The sequence below is a fragment of the Spea bombifrons genome, chromosome 9 (genome assembly GCF_027358695.1).
Source record: "Spea bombifrons isolate aSpeBom1 chromosome 9, aSpeBom1.2.pri, whole genome shotgun sequence".
Taxonomy (NCBI): Eukaryota; Metazoa; Chordata; class Amphibia; order Anura; family Pelobatidae; genus Spea; species Spea bombifrons.
In genome coordinates this window covers 18,513,275-18,534,509 of record NC_071095.1, presented here as the reverse complement: position 1 = coordinate 18,534,509, position 21,235 = coordinate 18,513,275, and the positions used below count along the sequence as shown (strand labels likewise).

Genomic DNA, 21,235 nt, shown 5'->3' with positions numbered 1-21,235 from the left:
TAAAATATTGATTACATGGAATTCCCTGCGGACTACATAGACGTATGAACTCTATAAGGAACACCAAGATGGAAATCCCTGCTGTGATAATAACTGGTGGCATGACATTAGTTGTTCCACTCCCATCAGCCTTATTAACCGCTCATAAACCGGGGTGTGTTTATGGCGATGTAGGAAACCCCCCGTGAAACTTACATTCTACTTTCATCAAGCTGTAAACTTCTCATACCAATATTTTCTATATATACATACATGATGGTCTATAAGTCATCCCCATATTTCGCATTATGTGTTTTAATAGGAAGAGTCTGCGCTACATCATTGCAAATTTGGTGTCCCATAGCATGAGGACAAAACCACATCTGGCTGCACTCCAAATGGACCATTTAAGATACAATGATCGGGAGCCCAATTTACAATGAGGTGCACCACAGGCTGGCAGAGCCAGGAGAGTAACCGGTTTCACAAGGAATGGGTAAAACTTGGTGGCTAGTAGGATATATATGGAGCCAGAAAGGCTGGGAGGGATCCCAGGGAGACCATAGTCCTCATATTACCCTCGCAAGGTTCCATGTATCTGAGAAAACCCATGTGTAATAATAATGATACCCAGGAACCGATTACCAGCAGGGTGGACAATTCAAGAACAAGAGGCCATAGCCAAAATCTCTTCCAGGAGTCTGGATAGGTAGGAAAGAATCGTAAACCAGAATTGCTGGTACATTTTACACGTTCAAACGACACCTTATGTACATAATGTGCCGACAGGGTCTAATGCAACTTGGTAGGTTGGCTGCCAAGGTCATCTAGATATTGTGGATAACTACGATGCCCATAAAGACACTTAAGAGCAGGAGAAACTTGCTGGATTTGGCCCTGCCTAATGCATTGTTGAGATGGTACGTTTGTTATATTAGCATTAAGCTGGCGCCAGCTCTGATTCCATGCAGTTGTCCAGTGTCTTCTCCAGTAGCTGACCTGTTGTTCCATGTTGTACTGGAGATTGCGTACGGCGTGACTTGTCCTGATTTAAGACGTTCTTCTGCTGGATGGTATTGTTTCGCATTCTCACTATGACTTCAATAGCTTCGCCAAGAGCAAAAGAGAATACAGCCTCGCAAACTGTGCAACTGTCAGCGTTCAACGAGTCGCTATGAAAAGAATCGAAAATTCATGTATTCGCAGAAATTCACCCCGAGCCTATTTGGCAGTAGTTTCTGTTCTGTTTATACAAAGGGAAGGAACTTGTGTCGGGGTTTTGTTTATAAAGAAGGAAATAGCCGAACCCGAGCGTCCAAACTTAAAAGTTGGTACGTGGATAAGGTCAGTTGGGATAAACTAACCGTAAAATTGCTTTCTTTAGTAATAATTACAATCATATTTAGGTAATATGTATATTCCATAAGGTATGTTGCTGCACAGTGTACTGTCTTCCTTGCAATAAGATATACCTAGCCATGCCTGGCATGTAAAATAAACCAATAAGATACAAACAGCCTGCGCCATCAGTTTAGGAAAATACATTTATTTTTAATAAGCCAGCTCGACTGGCGTTGGTGCATGTTTTAGACATGGATGGTAGAATTCATGCACTCAACGGTGCATGAATGTGCATGAAACAGCTAGTTGACCCCAAACTTTTGAACAGTAGCGTGTATGCCAGAGTTGGGGGGGGGGACCATTTAACTAAACTCGTCCTAGGGTTGAGTGACCTCTGAAGGAACATATAATATTAAAAAGTAATTTATAGTATTCCCCTACCTTAGCATATGAGTCATTCTCGACATGATTGAACGGCCCCGCAATATCTCTCAGCATACGGAGATGATTATTGTGGACATTATAGCCTAGAGAATCAGACTACCTCTCATAACACCTCGAAACTGTATTAAAATGGTGAGAATTATGAGTTATATTTGGAAAGTGTTTTTCAGTACTGCGTGCCGGCTGCCCCAATGTGCCCGGGGTCCTGCATGGTGGCAGCCGCCGAACTGATTGTGTAGGCAAGGATGGAAATCTCCTTCTGGACTTGTTGCCAACGCTTCTCCTGATCGGGATCTGTTTCAATATCAAACATCGCTGCAGCCAGCCCAGGGAAACTGGAGGCGGCGTATATATTATGCTGGTTAGGGGCGTAAATCACATGCCTGTGGAATAAAAGAGAAAACGTCAAATTAGAAACATTTTGTCCAATAACGCAGAAGAGAAAAAAACATATCGATGAGTTGAAAATCCCCTTTTTTAGTGAATTGACCCTACCATTCCCATTGGGGTAGGCTTGAATTGTGGAGAGACTGGGCCAGTAAAGCAAACTGGTGCCGGGGGGGGGGGTTACTGGAATTACTACCCCTTTAACAGTGTGCGATAAATTACCTCCGTCCGTCAAGCACTTACGCTATTCTTAGCAGCCATTGTTTATAACAGAATTAGTGGAAGCAGTGGGGGGGGGGGGATTACTGTTGCTGTGTAAACTGTTAGTGAATCATAAGCATCGGAGGGAAATAACAGCAGGAGAAATTGTTCTGTAGCATGATTTAAGAGGCTGAATGTTAATATCCAATGTAACCGATGACTTATAAAGGCTTTGCCATGTATTTAGAAACCTTGATTGGAAATAAAACATATGTAATGTTGGTCAATAAAGGGAAATCCTGATATTGGGGTTAGAATAACTAGTCGGATGTCAATGGTTGAGAGTAAAGTTTATCTGGTGCTATGGAACTTGCTGAGAACCGCGCCGATTCTCCCTTTCCTTTTCCCAGCTATTGTGACTCACACCTTGAAAAGCTGGAAATGTGGAAAATCACACATTCTGAGCTACATATCACAGATACACACAGCACTAGACACATCCTGGTATTGTTATTAAGAGTCATTAAAGAGGTCTCATTAGTAGCCGGTAAGAACAAAAAGTGAGAGGTCAGGAATGCCACGGAAAAAAAAAGAAATAGCCTTCTAAACTGAACTGCATGGAATCACTGATTTTTTAAAAGGCCGTTGCTATTCAAGAGATTTTTTTAAAAATATTATAAAGATCAACCATTTTTTCCCCTGTTATTTCATAGGAATAGTGTCTACAATCGGGAGATTTCCTGTTTCTCTACCTAATGTATCGGTTTGTCTTAGGCTGTCGATTCTAGCATTGATTTTCTGTTCTTTTTAGGATCAAGATACAAAGAAGCATAAAAAAATATCTAATATATGGCTAGAGTGGCGGCCATAATCTTTGTTCCTTGACCATCTTGACCATAAGTCTCCAAACTGTGGCCCTCAAGCTGTCTAAGGACTACACCTCTGCTTGTCTCTTAGCTGACAGAAGGTTATGGGAGATTTAGTCCTGCAATAGCTGGAGGGCCACAGTTTGAAGACCCAAGATCTAGACTATTTAACCAGCCTTAGGAACATACATTCAATAGACGTGTTAAGTGGGTTCAGGTCGGCTCTAGTTTATAGGCAAATTAAAATGCCTTGCGTTGGGAATGAACATTTGTGGTCACTATGATCACTAGATCAGATCTGACCGTTCCCATTAATAGCCCTAGATGTCCAGTAGAGTCTATTGGGTTTATTCACTAAATGGGAGAGTTGACAGGAGAGTTGTGTTTGTTAACCCCTTGACTTTATTATACATTCTGAAGGGCCATCCCCAGCGATAGATCTTAGCAGCATTATCTAAAGGATCGTACCGCTTTTGTATGTGTAAAAACATTTATCAGAACATTTAAGTAAAGCGGCCAGATCACTGGGTTTGCAGTTTTGTAATTTGAAGGCTTTTTTACCCGCAGAGTATCGCCTCCAGCACCCCTCGCTTCTTCTGCTTTCATTCTCTGCTTTCTCTTGCTAAAGCTGTGAATGTATTCTGAGGTTCATCAGCCGGACGTTAAAAGCATTCCATCGGCTGTTGTGTTTGGAAGGTGAGTTAGGACGCCGTAAGGGGCCGTCACGACTCTAGATCGCCTGTAGATGCTAATGCCACGCTCCTTCTTGGGAGTGGAGATTTACAAAGTACTCCTCAAGCAACGTCATCATACTGTGGGGATCAGTATCTTAACAGCGCAACATAGCGCTTCTTAATGAAATGAAGCAAGGGTTCCGATCGGGCCACTTTAAAAGCCTCTTTGTTGATGAATTGGTCTCCCATCTCATACAAAATATATTTCAAATCAACATACAAGTTTACTAGAAGAATAACATTGAACAACTATACACGCTACCTGACTAATCATCTCTATTAATAACTCCCGAGAGACCATGCACTACACACTCCTTTGGTGCAGAAAAAGATAACATCCCCAGGGAGAATAGAATATTCGTCCACGATGAGATGAGCTTTAGTAATCTGTTAGCCCAACATACAGTTCACCTTACGGATCTTACTGCAATAAAACAAGCTTCTTCCCCCTCCTCCCCGGTGGACACAGCAAACCTAATTAAATGTATCTAGGGAGATGCCCTTCAGCTATTGCTGGATGAATGGTAGGTTATAGACCTGTTCATTGTCTCATCAGGTTCCATGTCATCACAAAGGAAACAATAATGTAATGGGTTTCTCCTCTGTCATGCTATCATCCTGGTCTACGGGTAGCCCGAGCACTGACGTTTCCTCTTCCTATGAGCGCAGGTGGATTTTTTAATTATCAAAGCTCTGGAAATGGACACACAACCTTCGCTCGTCTGATATGCCCTCTTTGAAGTACGTAAGGTTGAATGCCGGGAAACTGCTTTGCCGGCAGAAAGAACCTCTCTAGTTGATGTTATTCTTGGAGGCTAATGTATTAAAGGGTTTAAAGTAGATGTAGCTAACATGAAATCACTGCATGGTAACCTCATTCATAGTCAATCCTTCTTTGGCCAAAAATAGCTTTCTCCTTCTTTAATCAGCTTATACCAGGACCTGCTTCAAGGAGACCCTCATCTAAGAAGATGTGATGACAGCTTGACGTAATTGTGATCATCATCATCATCATCGTCATTATGTTTAAGATACATTGATGAAATTATATCAGGATTGGGGGTACGATGAGAGGTTGACGGACTGATTCCCGTGTTTTATTGATGTGAATATGCACTCAATAGAATTTGGACTCCGACACGCACTCCTTGTATGCTATTGTAGTTGTAGAAAGAGTTGTGTTGATCATTCATTGCTGAATGTCACACAATACACTATAATAATAATAATAAGGGATATTACAACATGTCTGTTCTTGAGGATCAATTGTGTTGTTCACATTGTCTGAAGATTGATTGTCATTCCCAAATGAATGTCCTCAAGAACATCAGTTTGACACTTAATCTTTGGCCAAATCTGAATGTAAGTGAAAGATGCGCAACACAGGGGAAAATATCTTGATCAGGAATATTGTAGAGGTCTACGGCTCTTTTGCAACAGGTCTACGACATTGGTTTAATTTGTTACGGGACAGAATGCAGACAGGCAAGATGCTAAAGCCACAAAGAGTATTTTTCCATTAGCACGAGTACACAGAATCTGTGGCTCCGGGCAATGTCAGAGATCAAAGAGCTGCGTTATACAGGTTAATAGGCCAACAAAGGCATTAATCATTTGTACTTGTGTACTAACTACCTTGGCTATTCTTAATTATTCTCTGTATGAGATTACTGCTATTTTCTGTGCGTTTCAGGCAGGAGAACCCGATATTAGCTGTCTGGCCAAAGGCCATCGTAACTGATGATCGGACCTGTATCAGACGTAAGGGCGTTGTGACTCTCGTTCTGCCACTTAATCTATGTATTGTCAATGTCTGTCCAAATGGTGGATGGGCCATACTGTCGATGGGCCGTATGGTTCTCACCATCAAATGGTATAATGGTGAGCTTTTGGAGACGGGGAATTCAAATCTCAAACAATATTTCCCACTAGACTCCAAAATAGAACCAAGTTCATCAAAAGCACAGTTATATGTATAAGGTGACTGCATCGGCCATGTTTTCCAGGACACACATAATTTACATATTGCTGATCAGCCCAGATAAAGTGCTGCCCTGTAGTATGGAGGATGTATAACTGACTAATTGGTTACCTTCCATTAGTCTATACATTCTCCATACTGCAGGGCAGCACTTTAATGGGCTGGTCAGCACCGTGAAAATGATGCCCACGGGGGGGGCCAGCATGGGCTATAGTGGGCCTTGACTGTTGTGCGGAGGAGGGGTAGGCTTTTTGGCGGGAATTTTGGGGGTGGAGTTGGGGGAAGATTATATAAGTGGTTGCTTTCCCGGGCTCAGGAACCATTTTTTGTGGTTAGCTTACCTGGTTGCGCGTCCCACCCTCCCTCCCTTTTTTCTTTTGTTTGTAGGTTTGTGTCGTTTGTCACAGTCTGTGGGGCGGCAGCTTGCCAGGTATCCAGGGGGTTAATGTGGTGGTAAGTGAATGGTTGGTAACATCTGGTGGGAGGTTCTTGGCTGTCAGTGCTGGAACCTCAGGTCAGGGTGGGGGCATCTCGGTATGTCCCTTCCTTAAGTGGCATTTGGTTCTGGTACCTGGATTGCTTGGCAAGCTTGGGTGTTTATTGTATATATTTACATGTTGGTGTTTGAGTCATTGTCCTTGTTAACGCACCGATGTTTATTGTTTCAGGTTTTGGCGTGACAATGACTCTAATAAATAAAATTGGCTGTGGCCTTTTCTCATCCATATTTATGGTGTGTGGTGTCTTTATTGGGGGGTTTGAATGGGGAGTTAAGCCTAGCCCGGAGAATCGAAGCTACAACAGTCAAAGTCCGGAAAACATGGCCGATGCGGTCACCCTAATGGGTGTAAATATATAATTGTATCCGGTCTTTAACTGCTCTGCATCAGTTTTCATCGTTTTTTGAAAGAGATTCTAATAATTGGGTCTCTGTACTCCTTGTTTTATGCATTCATTTAGCTTCATCACCATTTCCAGTTCCCTAGATAAACACGAGGAGCTGGCCATTGTGCCCATTCTGGGATCATGGATGATGCACTGCAGGCCTGCTAAAAGCAGGAAACATTTTAGATTAGGTCCATCCCTACAAATAATACATTGCCATGGCAGCTAATCCTTCTTGTATCAAATATTCCACATTAAATGACTGCGGTTACGGATCTTTGTCAATAAATTACCTGTAGTATAGGTTGCCTGCTACACCGAGCGGATCTATGAAAGCTCTTTCAAGTTGCATCAGTTGGTCATTGATCCTCCGCACCTCTAGTGGACTGAAAGACAAAATATATCAAATCGGATACATCACGGGACAGACCGACATGGGAATTTATCAAAACATCATGGCTTTCAGAGTCTATGCTACTTGGTGGGAGAGGGTGGCAGATAAGTAGACTATTCTCCCACCAGAACTGGTAGAGGCTCCTAGGGTAAGGGGATTCACCCAGGCATGGGGTGGGCATATGGCTTCTGATTCTAATATGAGACCAATAACCGATTAAGATCGGGGTCTTTACAGCAGGAAAAAGTCTAGAGTGGTTCTTATCGGCCGTCAAAGTCTGTTTTCTTCGATAGCTTTCATTATTATGCAGAAATTACAGAATGAAGATTATACTTCCTGATTCAAAGCAATTTTCCAATTAAAAATCAAAACATCAAGACAAGGTTCCTTCTACGAGGACTCTAGCTTTCGAGGACGAAAGAACAAATTATGTACTGCAAAGCTTGTTCAAATTTTGAAGCTGGTTTTTTTTTTTTAATGAAAGGACATTTTTCTAATGGAATAAAAAATCGCTGTAAATGCAGACAGCCATGACATTTTATACGTTCACAGTATGTGCAATCAGCTTTATACTTATATATATATATATATATATATATATATATATATGTTTTTTTTCCCAACAAAGACAAGTATTCAAATAGAGCTATTCTCTACAAAAACGGCATGGTAATAAAAAAAATATACAAATGACATTGAATTATGATTTGCCATTTAAATTTCAATAGCTATCCATTCATAGCCGACTAAACCCAACCTCTAGAGCCCTTCTGTGTGGTGTTTAGCTCCACCCACTATGTGGCAATTTCTTACTTTTCTATTCAGCCCCACCCTTGCTTATGGCTAGTCCCGCCTCTCAACTGATTATTGTCCCCTCCCAGAAGGAGCAGGAGGTTGAGAGCACAGGGGGGAATAGACTTGCAAAGCTCTCAGGAATCCTTTATTGATAAGAAATGTATCATAATCTTACTTCTCTTTGTTGACCATTTCTGCTCTCCTCTGTAGCGCCCGAGCTGCTGTGCGGAATTCAACCACTGCATCCTTTACTGTGTCTGCAAAAGAAAAAATAGCTTTTTATTATTATATTTACTAGTGTGGAATCCAAAAAGAAGACATTACCACGAATTCACTAAGTTTTGTTTGTAGGCCAACTGCCGCTGAAAAGAACACAGACTTCCTTCAGAAATAATGAACTATTATTGCCGGAATATGAACAATGCATCTGTCCTGCATCACTACACCTGTGCTGAACAGAGATAAGACTCGAGAGCTCATGTGGTCTACTAATCGGTGTCATCTAAGCCTTTTTTTAATCCTTTTACGTTGCCCAGAACCCTGTCCAATGTATTGTGCTTATGTGTTGTAGTTTTTTGGACACTCTTATCAAAGCCTCAATCCCAAGTCTTGCCTTGATCATAACAGACGGAGGGTGGAGTGTCCCAAAAAGGTAAAACAAAGCTTTTAGTCTTTGTAAAGCTTATATTTGATTGCCTTAAAGTATCAGACATATCGTTCAGGGCTTAATGAAAACAAATAATGGGTGGCATTTGGACAGCAGACTTCTGGTTGAACTACAATGCCAGATGCGCCCACTTAGACATACACATTGGCCATCGTGTTGCATCCTTACTCTGCCCACTCAAGATAAGTCAAGATATACTGAAATGCTGTACAACGCTGCGTTACCCACTCACCAAGGCCTATGCTGTTATTCTGCAGCAGGGACCCATAGACCCTTTCTACGTCATCGACAATCCTTTGCATTGTTGCCGCATACTGCACACAGTCTAAGTTCAGGATCACATCGCTGGCCAGCGTCAGAGCCATTTCCCCCCACATTCTTGCCACAGCTTGGTGATACTTGAAGCCTCGGTCCATAAGACGCGACACCAGATCCATTGTCTCGTATACAGAATGATACATTGGATATGAGGACAGAGAGTATTTCTTTAAAAAAAAATAAAAAAAAAATGGGGGGGGGATCCATGAGCCATCGTTCGTTATATTTTCAGATTTTTGTAAAACTGTTTAACGCTGGAAGTGCTGATGCGTTATTTATCCAATGGGTTATTTAAGTTTAGGTCCATGACCTTCATCAGACCTTAGGCTGGGGTGTGCTAAATCTACCCCTCGCTAACGTTTTTCATTGAAATACAATGAAATTGCAAGCTGTTGATGGAGTTATCCTTTTAAGGAAAATAAAAAAATAAAAAATATAAATATAAATTTATTGATTTTTTTTTTATTCTTAAAGACTGAACTGTAGTATTTGTAAATAATTTCTGTTAAACATTCACCTGCTGTTTAAAAACTTTAAATAATATTCAGTTTTCTAAGAAGTTTGTGATCTATATTATTTCTATATTTTATATAATTTAGATCTATATTATTTTACGTTACAGCTTTTTCAGGAGAACCTAGCAGAATTTTTTATTTTTTAATAGATGTAATGCAGAACCCATGGAATTTTTTTTTTTTTTGGAGCGGGAGGACGGTAAAGGCGCTCACAACGTACGTGGGTTTAACCGCACAGTACCTGATCGTAGTTATATCTCACATCTGCAGACGAAATCCCAAGAAGTTGCAGAAAGGAGGAATAATCACTTCCAGATCCTAGATCCCCAACGCTGCAAAGGTAGGCAAAACAAGCATTTATCAGTTATTATACACAAGGAACATATTTGATGGGCTATTCTCCGTGTCTGGGAAGTTATATCATTCTAGAACCCCTTTGTGTTTCGCTCTTTACCGTTTCAGTTTGTAAACCCAGCTATTATCAGCCATATACTTTAATTATACTAAATCGAACCGCTAGAGAAAAGGTCCATCATTGATCTCATGTCCACCTCAAGCACGTAAAATCATACATGGTCTGTCTGTTCCAACGCTCCTACAACACCATTGTGTCTTAATCTGGATCCCTTTTATTAACCCTTTCTGCAAGTGCGATTAGCTCGAGGCCGAGTGGTTATTTGCCTTCCTTTGAAAGGGCAAATGTAATTAAGGCAGCTGATAAATGCCCGAGAATAAAGATAGCATGGCGGTTTAACAAATCAATATGACACGGGAGATAACAACATAGATGTCTGAATGGGCTTAAATTGGAGCGTAACTTGGATACAGAGAAACGCGTCAGGTGTATTGTGTGCATGTGGAAGCATACGGTAAATATGCTTGGGGCGTTTAGGAACATAGCATTGAATGAGCCGTTCAGCCCATCTAGTCTGCCCATAGAAAAACTCAAACTTTAGTCAGTCCTAGGCCACAAAATACCACAAAAGTCTTTGGCCATATGGTTATTAACCCACCGCGGGACACTTGGATTATGGGACGATGGCATATTTGCAACCCATGTGTCAAATACTGTTTTCCGCCCGGCTTTTACTTCTTCTGGGTTTGGGTTTTCCACCTAGCCAAAAAAAAAAAATGTAAACAATGTCATAGAAGAAAAATAAGAAAAGACTTTAACACCCCCCCCCCTTTTTACCTTTTGGTAAGAAATTGTGGGTTTTCCATTACCTATATATTTGGATATACAGCTGTATAAATAATAATGTATCTTCTATACACGTAAGTTATAGTTCTAACTGCAGGCAAGAACCCGCTGGTTCCATAAAATGTAAGAGCTTTGAGGACATCCAGCTTCTTCTCATGCTGGAATTAGAAAGCTCTGCACACCAGGTACTTTTCCGATTCTTCAAGCACATTACCGATCTCATCTTTCGAGGGCGCAAAGACCCGCGCTCGTAAATTTAATGGTTTCTCCGTGAATTTACCTTTTTAGCGGCTTCAAACAAAAGTTTGTGCAGGATGGGCGTAGCGAGTGCCCGGAGGGTGGAATTTCCTGTTGGCAAAAGATTTAAAGGGGGTTAAACATGAGCAAACAATGTAAAGGGAAAGGCTCGCAATGTCTAAACGTACGATTGTTTTATTTTCAATCGTTTGTGAATTACGTGTGATCTGAAACTAAAGGGTCAGAGGCTTAGATGTGATTTAAGGACGTTTCACTTTCCTGTGGGGTGTTCTAGGTAAATAAACTGCCTCCCAGCCGACGTGGTAGATGCTAGAGGGAATTTAAACATGCATGAGATATGCAGAATTTGAGAAATTCAGACACCTCTAGTTTCCCCGTAGAAGGCCAAGCTGGCCGGACGTAAGGCGTGTTTGATGCCGAGATGAATCCGCCTCAATGAAAGTCATCTACAATTCCCTGCTTGGTTCAAAGTGGTTGCTTTTGGAGTCCAACATTGGTGTTTTAACAGTAGAGAACCAAAGATGAAGAGCTACAGAGTTATCATAAGGGCACAAAATCAAGTCTTCTTTAAGAAGGTCCATAGTATCAAACCAAAGCTTTGAGCTGATAGAAAAGCCAAGCCAAATCCAAAAAGTTCAGCATTACTTGACCTCGACACCTGAGTGTTTAGAAGATCTTTGTAGATTGGTAGGTTCTGATCCAACTATGTATCCAACTAAAGTATCTAGTTGGGTTAGAAAACCTTTGTATGCTGGCTGGTTCTTCTTATCCAGCAATGAGAAACCAAAGACCACAAAGACCAAAGACCACAAACGCGCAATAAAAGAAAAAGTATCAGGTACCGAGGAATAGTCAGGTTGGAAAACCCAGCCTATACACCAGGCAACATTAGATGAGACATATGGCTGAATTGCAAGTTAAAAATAGTCCGTCACTTGCCAGCTCTTCGTGGTTGCCTGGCAGGAGGGAACTAGAATGGTGATCTGTTTGCTGATTCTAGAACACTAAGGATAGAGGTACAAAGCCATCTGTATACAGGGATACAGAATCAAACTGCTCTGCTCAAGTTATTTTGTGTATACGAAGGTATAAAAGATCTATACCTGCTAGCGAGAGGTCCACATTAAGGTACGCCACGGTTCGGGAGCCCAACACTTTTCCCATTTCCTGTAGAATTGATGCAACAGACTTCCTGAGCCTTAGTTTTAATATAAAATGCATATGTATCCCTCTTGCATGGAATCCAATGTAGTTTACTGCATGCAAACATGTTGAAGTGTTCCTCCTCCCCCTGGCTGCCTCTACTGAAATCAGGAAGTGTACTTAAGTATGCTCACTGCACATGCTAGTAGGACCCCCGCCGAAAGCATCAGCCAATCACATAGCTTTACATTAATATGTGTTATACTGCTATAGAACAGTAGTACGTTTTTATTCAGTATCATTTATTGAATTCTATAGTCTCATCACATATGACCAATGCCTTCCCCCCCCCCCAGCTTAAGAATGGAGTACGGCAGCAAATACATGATATCTTTCCCAATATTGTCTGTAAGGTTCTACAGTAATCTGCCCAATTCCTTGCCAAACCACCCATTATGGTTATTATTCCTGCTATATTGTTTTGTATTGGGTAAAACTTAGATGCTCCCCCTACTGTGGAGAAGTTTAGCCGGCAGCTGGGGTAATGAAAAAATTACGGCATTAGCGTCTGTGAGTTGTGTGACTGTGAGTGCCTCTCTGTGATCACCACATTCTTGTGTGAGTGCTGAGTTGTGAGTGTTTGTGCAACTTACGTGAGTTGTCATATAATTGTGTGACATACATAATGGTCAACAGAGGTCAGGACCAACCACAACCTGAATCGGTTGTACATTTAAAGAGCTATTGCAACAGTTTTAAATGGTGCAGGTACTACTACGCTGATGAAACTCACTTCTACCCACTCTGTTGATCCAATGAGTCCATATTCCTCTGCTCCCCAGCTACAGAACAAAATGGATCTCCGGGGCCGCCATCCTGTAAAGACAATACAACGCAAATAAATAGGAACGATTAGGTTACAATGAATGAATGAATGAATGAATGAAGTAAAAAATCATCGATTCTGCTTTTGATTTAATTCCTCTCTGTTCCACTGTCAGTCCGACCCAGTATACAATATTAACGCCGTGTCCTGGTCAGTTTGAGGGGTCCTTCACATATACTGTAACTATAGCATTATGCTTGGCAAATATCTTGGGATTAGGTCTTGTGGCATCTCAAAACCTTAAGGTTAGTGAGTCCATTTACAAATTGGGTGCATCTAATGCCCTGAAAAAATATGGTAAAGATGGGGCTTGAAGAGTTCCTTACAGGCATAGGCACCAACATTGCTCATGGTGGACATTTATTGGGGTCTGTGGACAATGTAACGATGTTTATATGGACCTTCACAAACCTTGCCACGGACACTTTGCCTACATTCTGCCACTTTAATTTAAAGGTTGTCTTTATTACCACTTGGATCATGTCTCTACTCATTAAATAAAAGTATATATATAATCTTTTCAGTACTGGTCCCTTGAGGACTAATGCCACCTTCCTGGTTTGATCCTCTATACATTTTACATAATGCCCCAATCTATCACAGAATATTGTATATTGCTAGGGGAGGTCTTTGGCCATTTACCATAAGATGTGTTCTCCACTATTAATCATTTCTAACGAAGAGCCTTAATAATAAAAGCAGAATGGAATGACTAAGCTTCCACGCCTAATATGATTAAATAGCTATAAAGAAATAACATGTTCTATTATCTTCTAAAAGAAATACCAGCCATTGCTCAATTCACAGCTTGTCTCAGTTTAGGTAACTACTGGATCTGACGCCACCAAACCAACATGAATCTCAACATGAAATTGTTCTATGGAAACCAGATGCATGTTTCTCAAACATGTTGTCTGTCCTCACCATTGGGGAATGATAAATATGGGCCTTTGACCATCAAGGGACAATGGCCACCAAGGGACAAATGTCTGCAAATAAACACTGGAGTAAAAAGTATGAAGGAGCCCAAAAACTTAAGAGTGAGTTTGAGTATAGAAAGAAGCACTTTATTGCCAAGTATGACTTTAAAATTCTGTTATACATGTTGTGCATACCCTTTTCAAGCATCTTTGCCATTGCTCTACTCAGTTCCATCATGGCTGCTGTGCCGCTGGATGGGTCAATGGCTCCAAACACCCAGGCATCACGGTGATTGCCCAGAACCACATAACGATCTGTGATAAGACATTTGTAAAGAAACAATCACGGCTTTAAAAGAAGTGAAACACCATAGCCCATGCATAGCCTTCTTTTCTGAACAGGGCTCTCAGCATTTAGCAGACATGCGCTTGTTTAAAGTCGTTCCAGACAATTGGAAGTCGACAAATGTAAAACCACTTCACAATAGCTTGCAAAGTTGTGGCTTTGTGATCTTTGTGAGAAAACGACTTACTCCTTGAAATAGACAAGGTTATGAGATCAGATATAAGTGAAAACTATTACAAGCAAGAAAGAGAAACCTTGTTCAGAGACCATGAAGTCGGGTTATTGTTTGCTGCAGAGCGATCGTATTAATTTAATTCTTACAATACTCACCAGGCTCATATTGTCCCTCGATAAATCCGATGACGTTTCGGATTGTTTTCTTTATGTTATATGATTGCACATAAAGTTTTATTTTGCTGTGAATGGGAAACGTGGAATAGAAAGAAAATTAAACGTCAACACACAGGCGCTAAATAGATCATTAACTTTAGAATAAATTGATTATACAGAAAAGTAGCTTCTCCACAATGCAGGGTGAATGGAGTGGGTAAGAAGTGGTTTAACGCTTATCTAGTGCTGTTGAGGGGGGAAATGGTAAAGAATTATACTAATATATATATATATATATATATATATATTAACATACAAAATAGGACATGTGTGCTGTATATCTTAATTCCATTTTAAAATCTGCTCAGGCTATTTAATGCATGCAAAATAAAAAATGTGAGACTACCTCAACCGAGAACCCGCTACCTTTAAATGGATGGCCCTACTATGAACCCTTGCTTGGAAGCGTCTCAAATTTTAGCTTGCATGCCATTACAGGGGAAGAATCTGTCAGCATATCAGACTAATCCCCCACGAGGGCAGTGTAGGATTGAAATGCAAGGCAAATCCCATCATGAACGCTGTGTGCACACTGTGTATTTGAACGGAAGTCCTATCAAGAAAAAAAATGTTCTCCTTGAGCATTAAATCCAGCGCTGTATACAATAATTAGGGTTAGCGGTGATATAAACCTGCTTTAATCTCATTTTGCTCCAATTCACCTCCTTTATCTGCAGACCATTGTTGTCGGTCATGTGATATTTTGGGTAACGTTCCCTGCGCAGTCACCACACTGAGCCGATTCTTTATGGCAGTGCTAATGAAGTCCTGTTATTATATAATTATATTCTTTTCTCCAGGGGTATAGTACCGCGATCCTGCAGTAGTAGTGTGGGAGTTTGCACTGTGTGCAGATGGGCTCTAAGAAAGGTGAGTGTGTTTGTTTATGGTGTTAAAGTAAGCGTGTGTGAGTGTATGGTGGAGTAGGTGGCACCAAAGAAATACTGCACCGGTAGCCCTTGGCTGACCCCGGATTTCCTCCATAGACTTTCACTAGTCAAAGTATCTGGCTGGATGATTAAGACTGAGCCATTCTATTGTTTCCCACTGACAGTATGGTAAGAAGTCAGGATGTTTAACTAGTAGATTGGGATAACATAACAGAGCGAGAACTCAAATGACTAATATGCAGCTGCATGAAAAATTATATTATGCAAAAAACCTACAAGTCGCGTTACAATGCTAACAAGATATCTTATAATCTCATATTTTGATTATAAACATCATAAAAGGCTACTACTAATATCCACCCAAACAGTCCTCTTGTTTCTGTTTTATACAGTTATCTTCTCCTTTGACGTTGGCCATACCTGCTACATCTAACACCCCTGATTCCTAATAGGTTCTACGGCCTCTCATTGCACCTTGAACTCAGGTTCTTTGACCAAGTTCCCCAAGTATTATAATTTCCATAGCAAAAAATGATAAACGTTTGAGTTTACGCTTGTAAACAATGCCAATTTTAACACAAACCCAAGCCCATTCCACGAACAACTTAGTTTGTCCACTGCCCTCTGGTGGCACAAAATAATTTTGTACTACTTTTTTTATTATCAAATAACAGAAATATGACATACTAATATCTGGAAACTGTTTTTTATAAACCTCCCCAAGATACTTCAAAGACTACACTAGACTTGTTAACGGTGGCAGCCAAAAAAAGTAAGTCTCGTCACATTTATAGGTAGAAAGACTAAGAATCGGTCAGTACTTTACCTTCCCTCATATGATGAAGCAAAGCCTGGACCTACTCTGTATGTAAGACTCAGTTTCCCTTTCCAGGTGCTGGGCACTTCGTTTCCAGACATTTTACTGGGAGAAAGAAAAAAAAAACATACAATAATAAAACACATGGACACAGACTGTGCCTGTAAATGAAAAACCTCTACGGTTTTCTTTGAACGTATGAAAATTTGAAAAACCCTGCAGCAGAAAGAACTGTTGCCATAACAACCACTGCAACGTGTGAGGTCATAATGAAATGCGCGTGAAGCAGCTGGATATGACCTCATCATGCAGTGGAACAGGTCTAAATGTTAAATCAATGACTGGGAAGACCGGTTTGTCTGGTTGAAGGAGAAAGACGTAATTTTGTTAACATTCCCCAATCCCCGTATAACCGAGGGAAATCGGCACACATCAAAGGAGGCAAATCTTCACAATGTTGAATGCCTGTCTCCACGTATCAAAATCCAAAACGCTTATAGATGTATACTTTGACATCATATTCATATGTCTTACTTACATTTGACTGAAGTCAGTGCCATTCCATTTGGTGTCAATAAGTCCAAACCCTACCATGGGTTTGGCATGGAGAACCTTTCATACTGTCCTGATGGCCCTGTGTTTTTTTTTTAATGTTATGCGCAGGGAACGCCAGATCTTTTTAATGGAAATTAAGCCCACATGTCGGTATAGCTTTACTAGCGTACTAATACCTGAGATATTTTGCTGCATCGTTATATCCAATTGGAGTTACAGGAATCAACGGCAACGCGATATCTTTCTCATCCAGGAAAAAGGCAGATTCTAAGAGAAAGAGGAAAAAACGGATGTGTATTTTAGACTAGAATGTCAACTCGAGTCGTTACATATATTCGTGAAAATTAAGTTTAATTAAATAGTTTTAATAGAACTTCACATTTGCTTTTGTCATTGCTTAATAAATCTCTCCTGAAAGCGTTGACATGGCATTCGAATGTGACGTTGAAGCTCGCCTTTCAACTTCATCGCAGATCAGCGTAACGAGCTTTAATAATACCGGTCCATATATTTCTTACTTGTAGAAGGGTAATAGGGGGTCAACGGATCCCCGTCAGTGTTCAGGACGGTGCCCCTCTGAGCACCGGTTCCGGGGAGCCACCAGTCATCAGGGAATACGCGATCAGGATCCCCAGCCACGTAGTCTGCAGGGTCAGAGTACAGAATTATCCCGGCACAGCCAAAGTTCTGAGCGTTCTTCACCTTGAGTAAGACAAAATCATGAAACCTGACTTAGATTCTGTTACATTTTTGACCATTGTTGGTTTTTTTATTATTATTATAGAGCGTACGTACCTTATCTCCTCTGAAAATCTTGCCATACCTGGCAATGGCCACAGTTCCTGTTAAATTTATTGAAAGGTTCCTTGTCAGATAGTGGAAATCTTCCACCGCGCCATAGTTGACATAGACAGGATCCCCCTGTGTGAGCAAGGGGCTCGTTTAGAGCGTAAGTCTTATGCACATAGTCAAGCCTTTCAAGAGTTATTGTGGGTGATAAACTGGGTCTGAATGTCCACATTTGAGGGAAAGAGACGCAATAACGAAATTCAACGTCCAAAAATGAAACAAAACAATTGTCCGACTCGTTTAACCACTAACATGACTTCACAATACATTAGAACGGAGAGCAAAAGTCACCTGCCAACTCCCCCTTTAGCGAATAAATATGTATATATGTTCCTTACCACAATAACACCAGCAGGAGAATACGCGTTGAAAGGATTGACGACCGTTGGATCATTCTGGTCAGGGCTAAGGATCTTTTCAACCTTGTCTGATATGTCACTCTCGGTTCCATCAGAAGACAGGATGGAAACGTAGTTGGGATCGCTTGCGTTGGGATAAGACAGAAGCACCGTGTAATTGTATATCTTGGATCCATCCAGACTTGTCTGCCACGTCTTGTGGATATAATTGACGAGTACGTCTTCTTCTTGGGGGCTTCCGGCTATATGAGGTTTGCTGGAAAAATACCTGCCAAGAAGAGACATTCTATGTTACCACAGGCATTGTTTATTAACATCTTTCAACGTTTCTGATGACCTAGGAGCAAGCTTCTACTTTTCTTTTTCTCTTATGGCCTATACTTTAATTGCCATTCATGTACAGAATCTAGTGACGCACCTCAGGTTTTCCTCAATTCTGTTTGCTTGAATTTCTTGCTGGAGCTGCTGGCTGTACTTGGAGTCTCCATCTTTGCTCATTCTCTTCAGCCACCCCGGTAGCTCTGGAGCAATGGCATATCTCCCGATCAATATCCCGATCACAAGCGATACGGCGCCTACAGCCACTACTCCGAGAGCGTGCACCGGCTTCATTGTGATTCCGAGCCAATCCGTGACCTACGGAGGAACAAAAGATCATTCTGTAGACTTGATTGTCTCCGTCAACTTGAGTAACGCAAACAAATGGGACATTTAAAGTGCTGCATTCATTCATCTCATCTCGGTCAACGACGCTCTCTCAACTCAACGAGGCTTTTTAGCACCTTTTCAAAAAGAATTTTCACCAATGCACATTCTCCAAGTTGGGGTTCACAGTTGTAGGTTTAAAAAACAGACTTTTGCCCCATAATTGTAACAATAGACAAATATATATACAATTTAGCTCTGAAGATGAGCAAAAAACTTCTGACCATCTATGTCCGTAAACTAGCCAGAGAAGTGAATTTAGGTATTGCTTGTTTACCAAGTTCTTCATAAATATTGATTTTGTTTTTAGTACATCGAACTAAATCCCCCTTTTTCTTGCCTTTTATCCCCCCCCAGGCTACTGCATGTTTTTAATTGGTGACAGACTGTGCCTTTAACATCCGACACCAATAAAAATAAGTCTCTCTGTTTTAAAAAGTCACTGATTACGTGATATTTCATGTATGGTTTAGGTAAGCATTAACCCCAAAAACCACGACTTTGCGACTTATCATAGAGGATGAGGAGTCGTACAGAATTAAGCCATTCAAGTTCTTTTAATCAAGATCTATTATCACATAATAGTAAGTTGGATAGTCGTACTATCTTTTTTTTTTTCTTCATTTGCCTTGTTTTGTACTTTTTTTTATATACAATATGACTATACCCATGATTTCTTGCAACCAGAGAACCTTGGATGCTCCCAATTAATGAATGGTTATTGTAACCCATAGCGCAGCAATGTAACCTTTATATAAATGTTTATAAAACTCTGTCATTAGATACTTCCGCTATAAATATAACGCAAGCTACATTATCCAGAATTTGAAGTCTGAGGTTTCCAGGGGAGTTGTGCTTTTGTCGCATTGGCTTCATTATACATTATGAAGGGTCAACCTCAAGAAGCTTCTGTTGTAGGAAGAGCTTGCCTCATCCTGAATAATGTACAGTTAAATAAGTGACATTTTTACCCGCCACCTCACCCATTTAATAACACATTATACAGGGCCAGCTCAGCCCTTCACGATGGAGAAATCCACCAATGTTGGACCTTCACAATCAAAAATGAAGAGAGGGAGATAAAACCAGAACTCCACTGGAAACTTTCCTCCCAACTATCCCTTTAGTGAATAAATCCTTTTTTTGCGTTTCTTAATGAATTAATTTTGTTTACGTCACCAGAGCTGTCTTCTCCTTGTCAGGTCCTAGTTGAGATGTATGGCTGGCGATGCCTTTGGGACCTGGCTTGCTGTCTCTTGACAAGGTTGATGTCCATCAGATTGATTTGTAAAGCTAAACATCTTCCCTTTTTTTTATTTCAGGAGGTTTTATTCTATCCAAAGTTCACAGAAAGTCAATAGATCTCTGAACTGAAAGGAGGTGTGCGCACAGGGCAGAGGTTGGAGAAGGTTAATTCCAAGCTAGCGAGCGTTACACATTCATTGATGCGTCTCCTTTGAACTGTATAGTTATGATATTCTGTTTGATTAGTACAGAAAGCTGTAACGTTGGGCAATAAAGGTTCGGGCCGAAAGACCAGATTATCCTTTACTGGTTGAATATTACCCAGCTCTGCTGAATATTACACCCAACATTCCACATTCTACAGGTAAGCAAAACGACGGTGATTAGAAACAATGCTATAAGAGCGGATGGCTTCGCCCCTCCTGTTGGGATTTGTGATTACTATACAAATTATACTTAAAAAATCATAACGTCAATCTGGATTTTGTTTCACGGCCTCATCTTTGAGGTCTTAAGCAGGGTATCTATGAGGAACCATGCAAGAACTTTGCAGTATTTAGGCTAAAGTGAGTTAAAATTTACCAATTTAAGTCATTGAGGATGACTACTTAAAATTAGAGGACAATTGTAAGACATGAGCTGGTATGGGGTCAAGCTTGCACCTTGGCTCAACTCATCGAGTTACCTGTGACGGCAGAGGACAGGCAGTCCATGGAGTTCATAAACTATAACAGAAGATTTGATTGACAACTCCCTCTGACGTCACAGGTCATGATTCTATCTGAATGCGGTATGACCACACAAGGAAAAAAAAAATGGCATGCGACGACTGTATTATGCCATAACAGCGGTGGAAATTGTCTTCCAACTTAATTACGTATGAATGAATCTCAGGATTGTCCAATTAGCTCTTGGAATCCTGACAATCTGTTAGGATTTATGCAGTTAATTTGTGATTAATCACCGCGTGTCACATAATCTTGTCCCGATTGTCGATTCCCCCATGGCGGCATTGTCGCATTTATTTAATAATACTTATATATATATATATATATATACACAATTAAATCCTTCGCAAAGGAATAATGAGGTTTCAACGCAACAGTTCCCTAAGGTCACGTTGTGATTAGAGGAATCTGCTTGCCTTGAAAAGTCTTTCGGTTT

General features: G+C 40.7%; 1 protein-coding gene across 2 annotated transcripts; it reads right to left on the bottom strand.

Annotated features, from left to right (window-relative positions):
• Positions 1-1,908: 1,908 nt before the first annotated feature.
• LOC128504450 (putative N-acetylated-alpha-linked acidic dipeptidase) lies at positions 1,909-20,215 on the bottom strand. 2 transcript variants are annotated; one of them, XM_053474492.1, is made up of 18 exons: positions 20,001-20,215; positions 18,540-18,757; positions 18,101-18,389; positions 17,709-17,834; positions 17,432-17,615; positions 17,090-17,180; positions 16,368-16,463; positions 14,592-14,677; positions 14,111-14,230; positions 12,903-12,985; positions 12,070-12,133; positions 10,989-11,056; positions 10,521-10,621; positions 9,749-9,839; positions 8,907-9,162; positions 8,183-8,264; positions 7,112-7,204; positions 1,909-2,147 (listed from the first exon to the last, which is right to left on the bottom strand). In XM_053474492.1, the coding sequence occupies exons 2-18, from the start codon at positions 18,731-18,733 to the stop codon at positions 1,931-1,933; spliced, it is 2,241 nt and encodes a 746-aa protein (XP_053330467.1). In that variant the 5' UTR covers positions 18,734-18,757; positions 20,001-20,215; the 3' UTR covers positions 1,909-1,930. The 2 variants fall into 2 exon arrangements, with proteins under 2 accessions (XP_053330467.1, XP_053330468.1); XM_053474493.1 differs by having other exon boundaries at positions 20,006-20,215.
• Between the last annotated feature and the right edge of the window lie 1,020 nt (positions 20,216-21,235).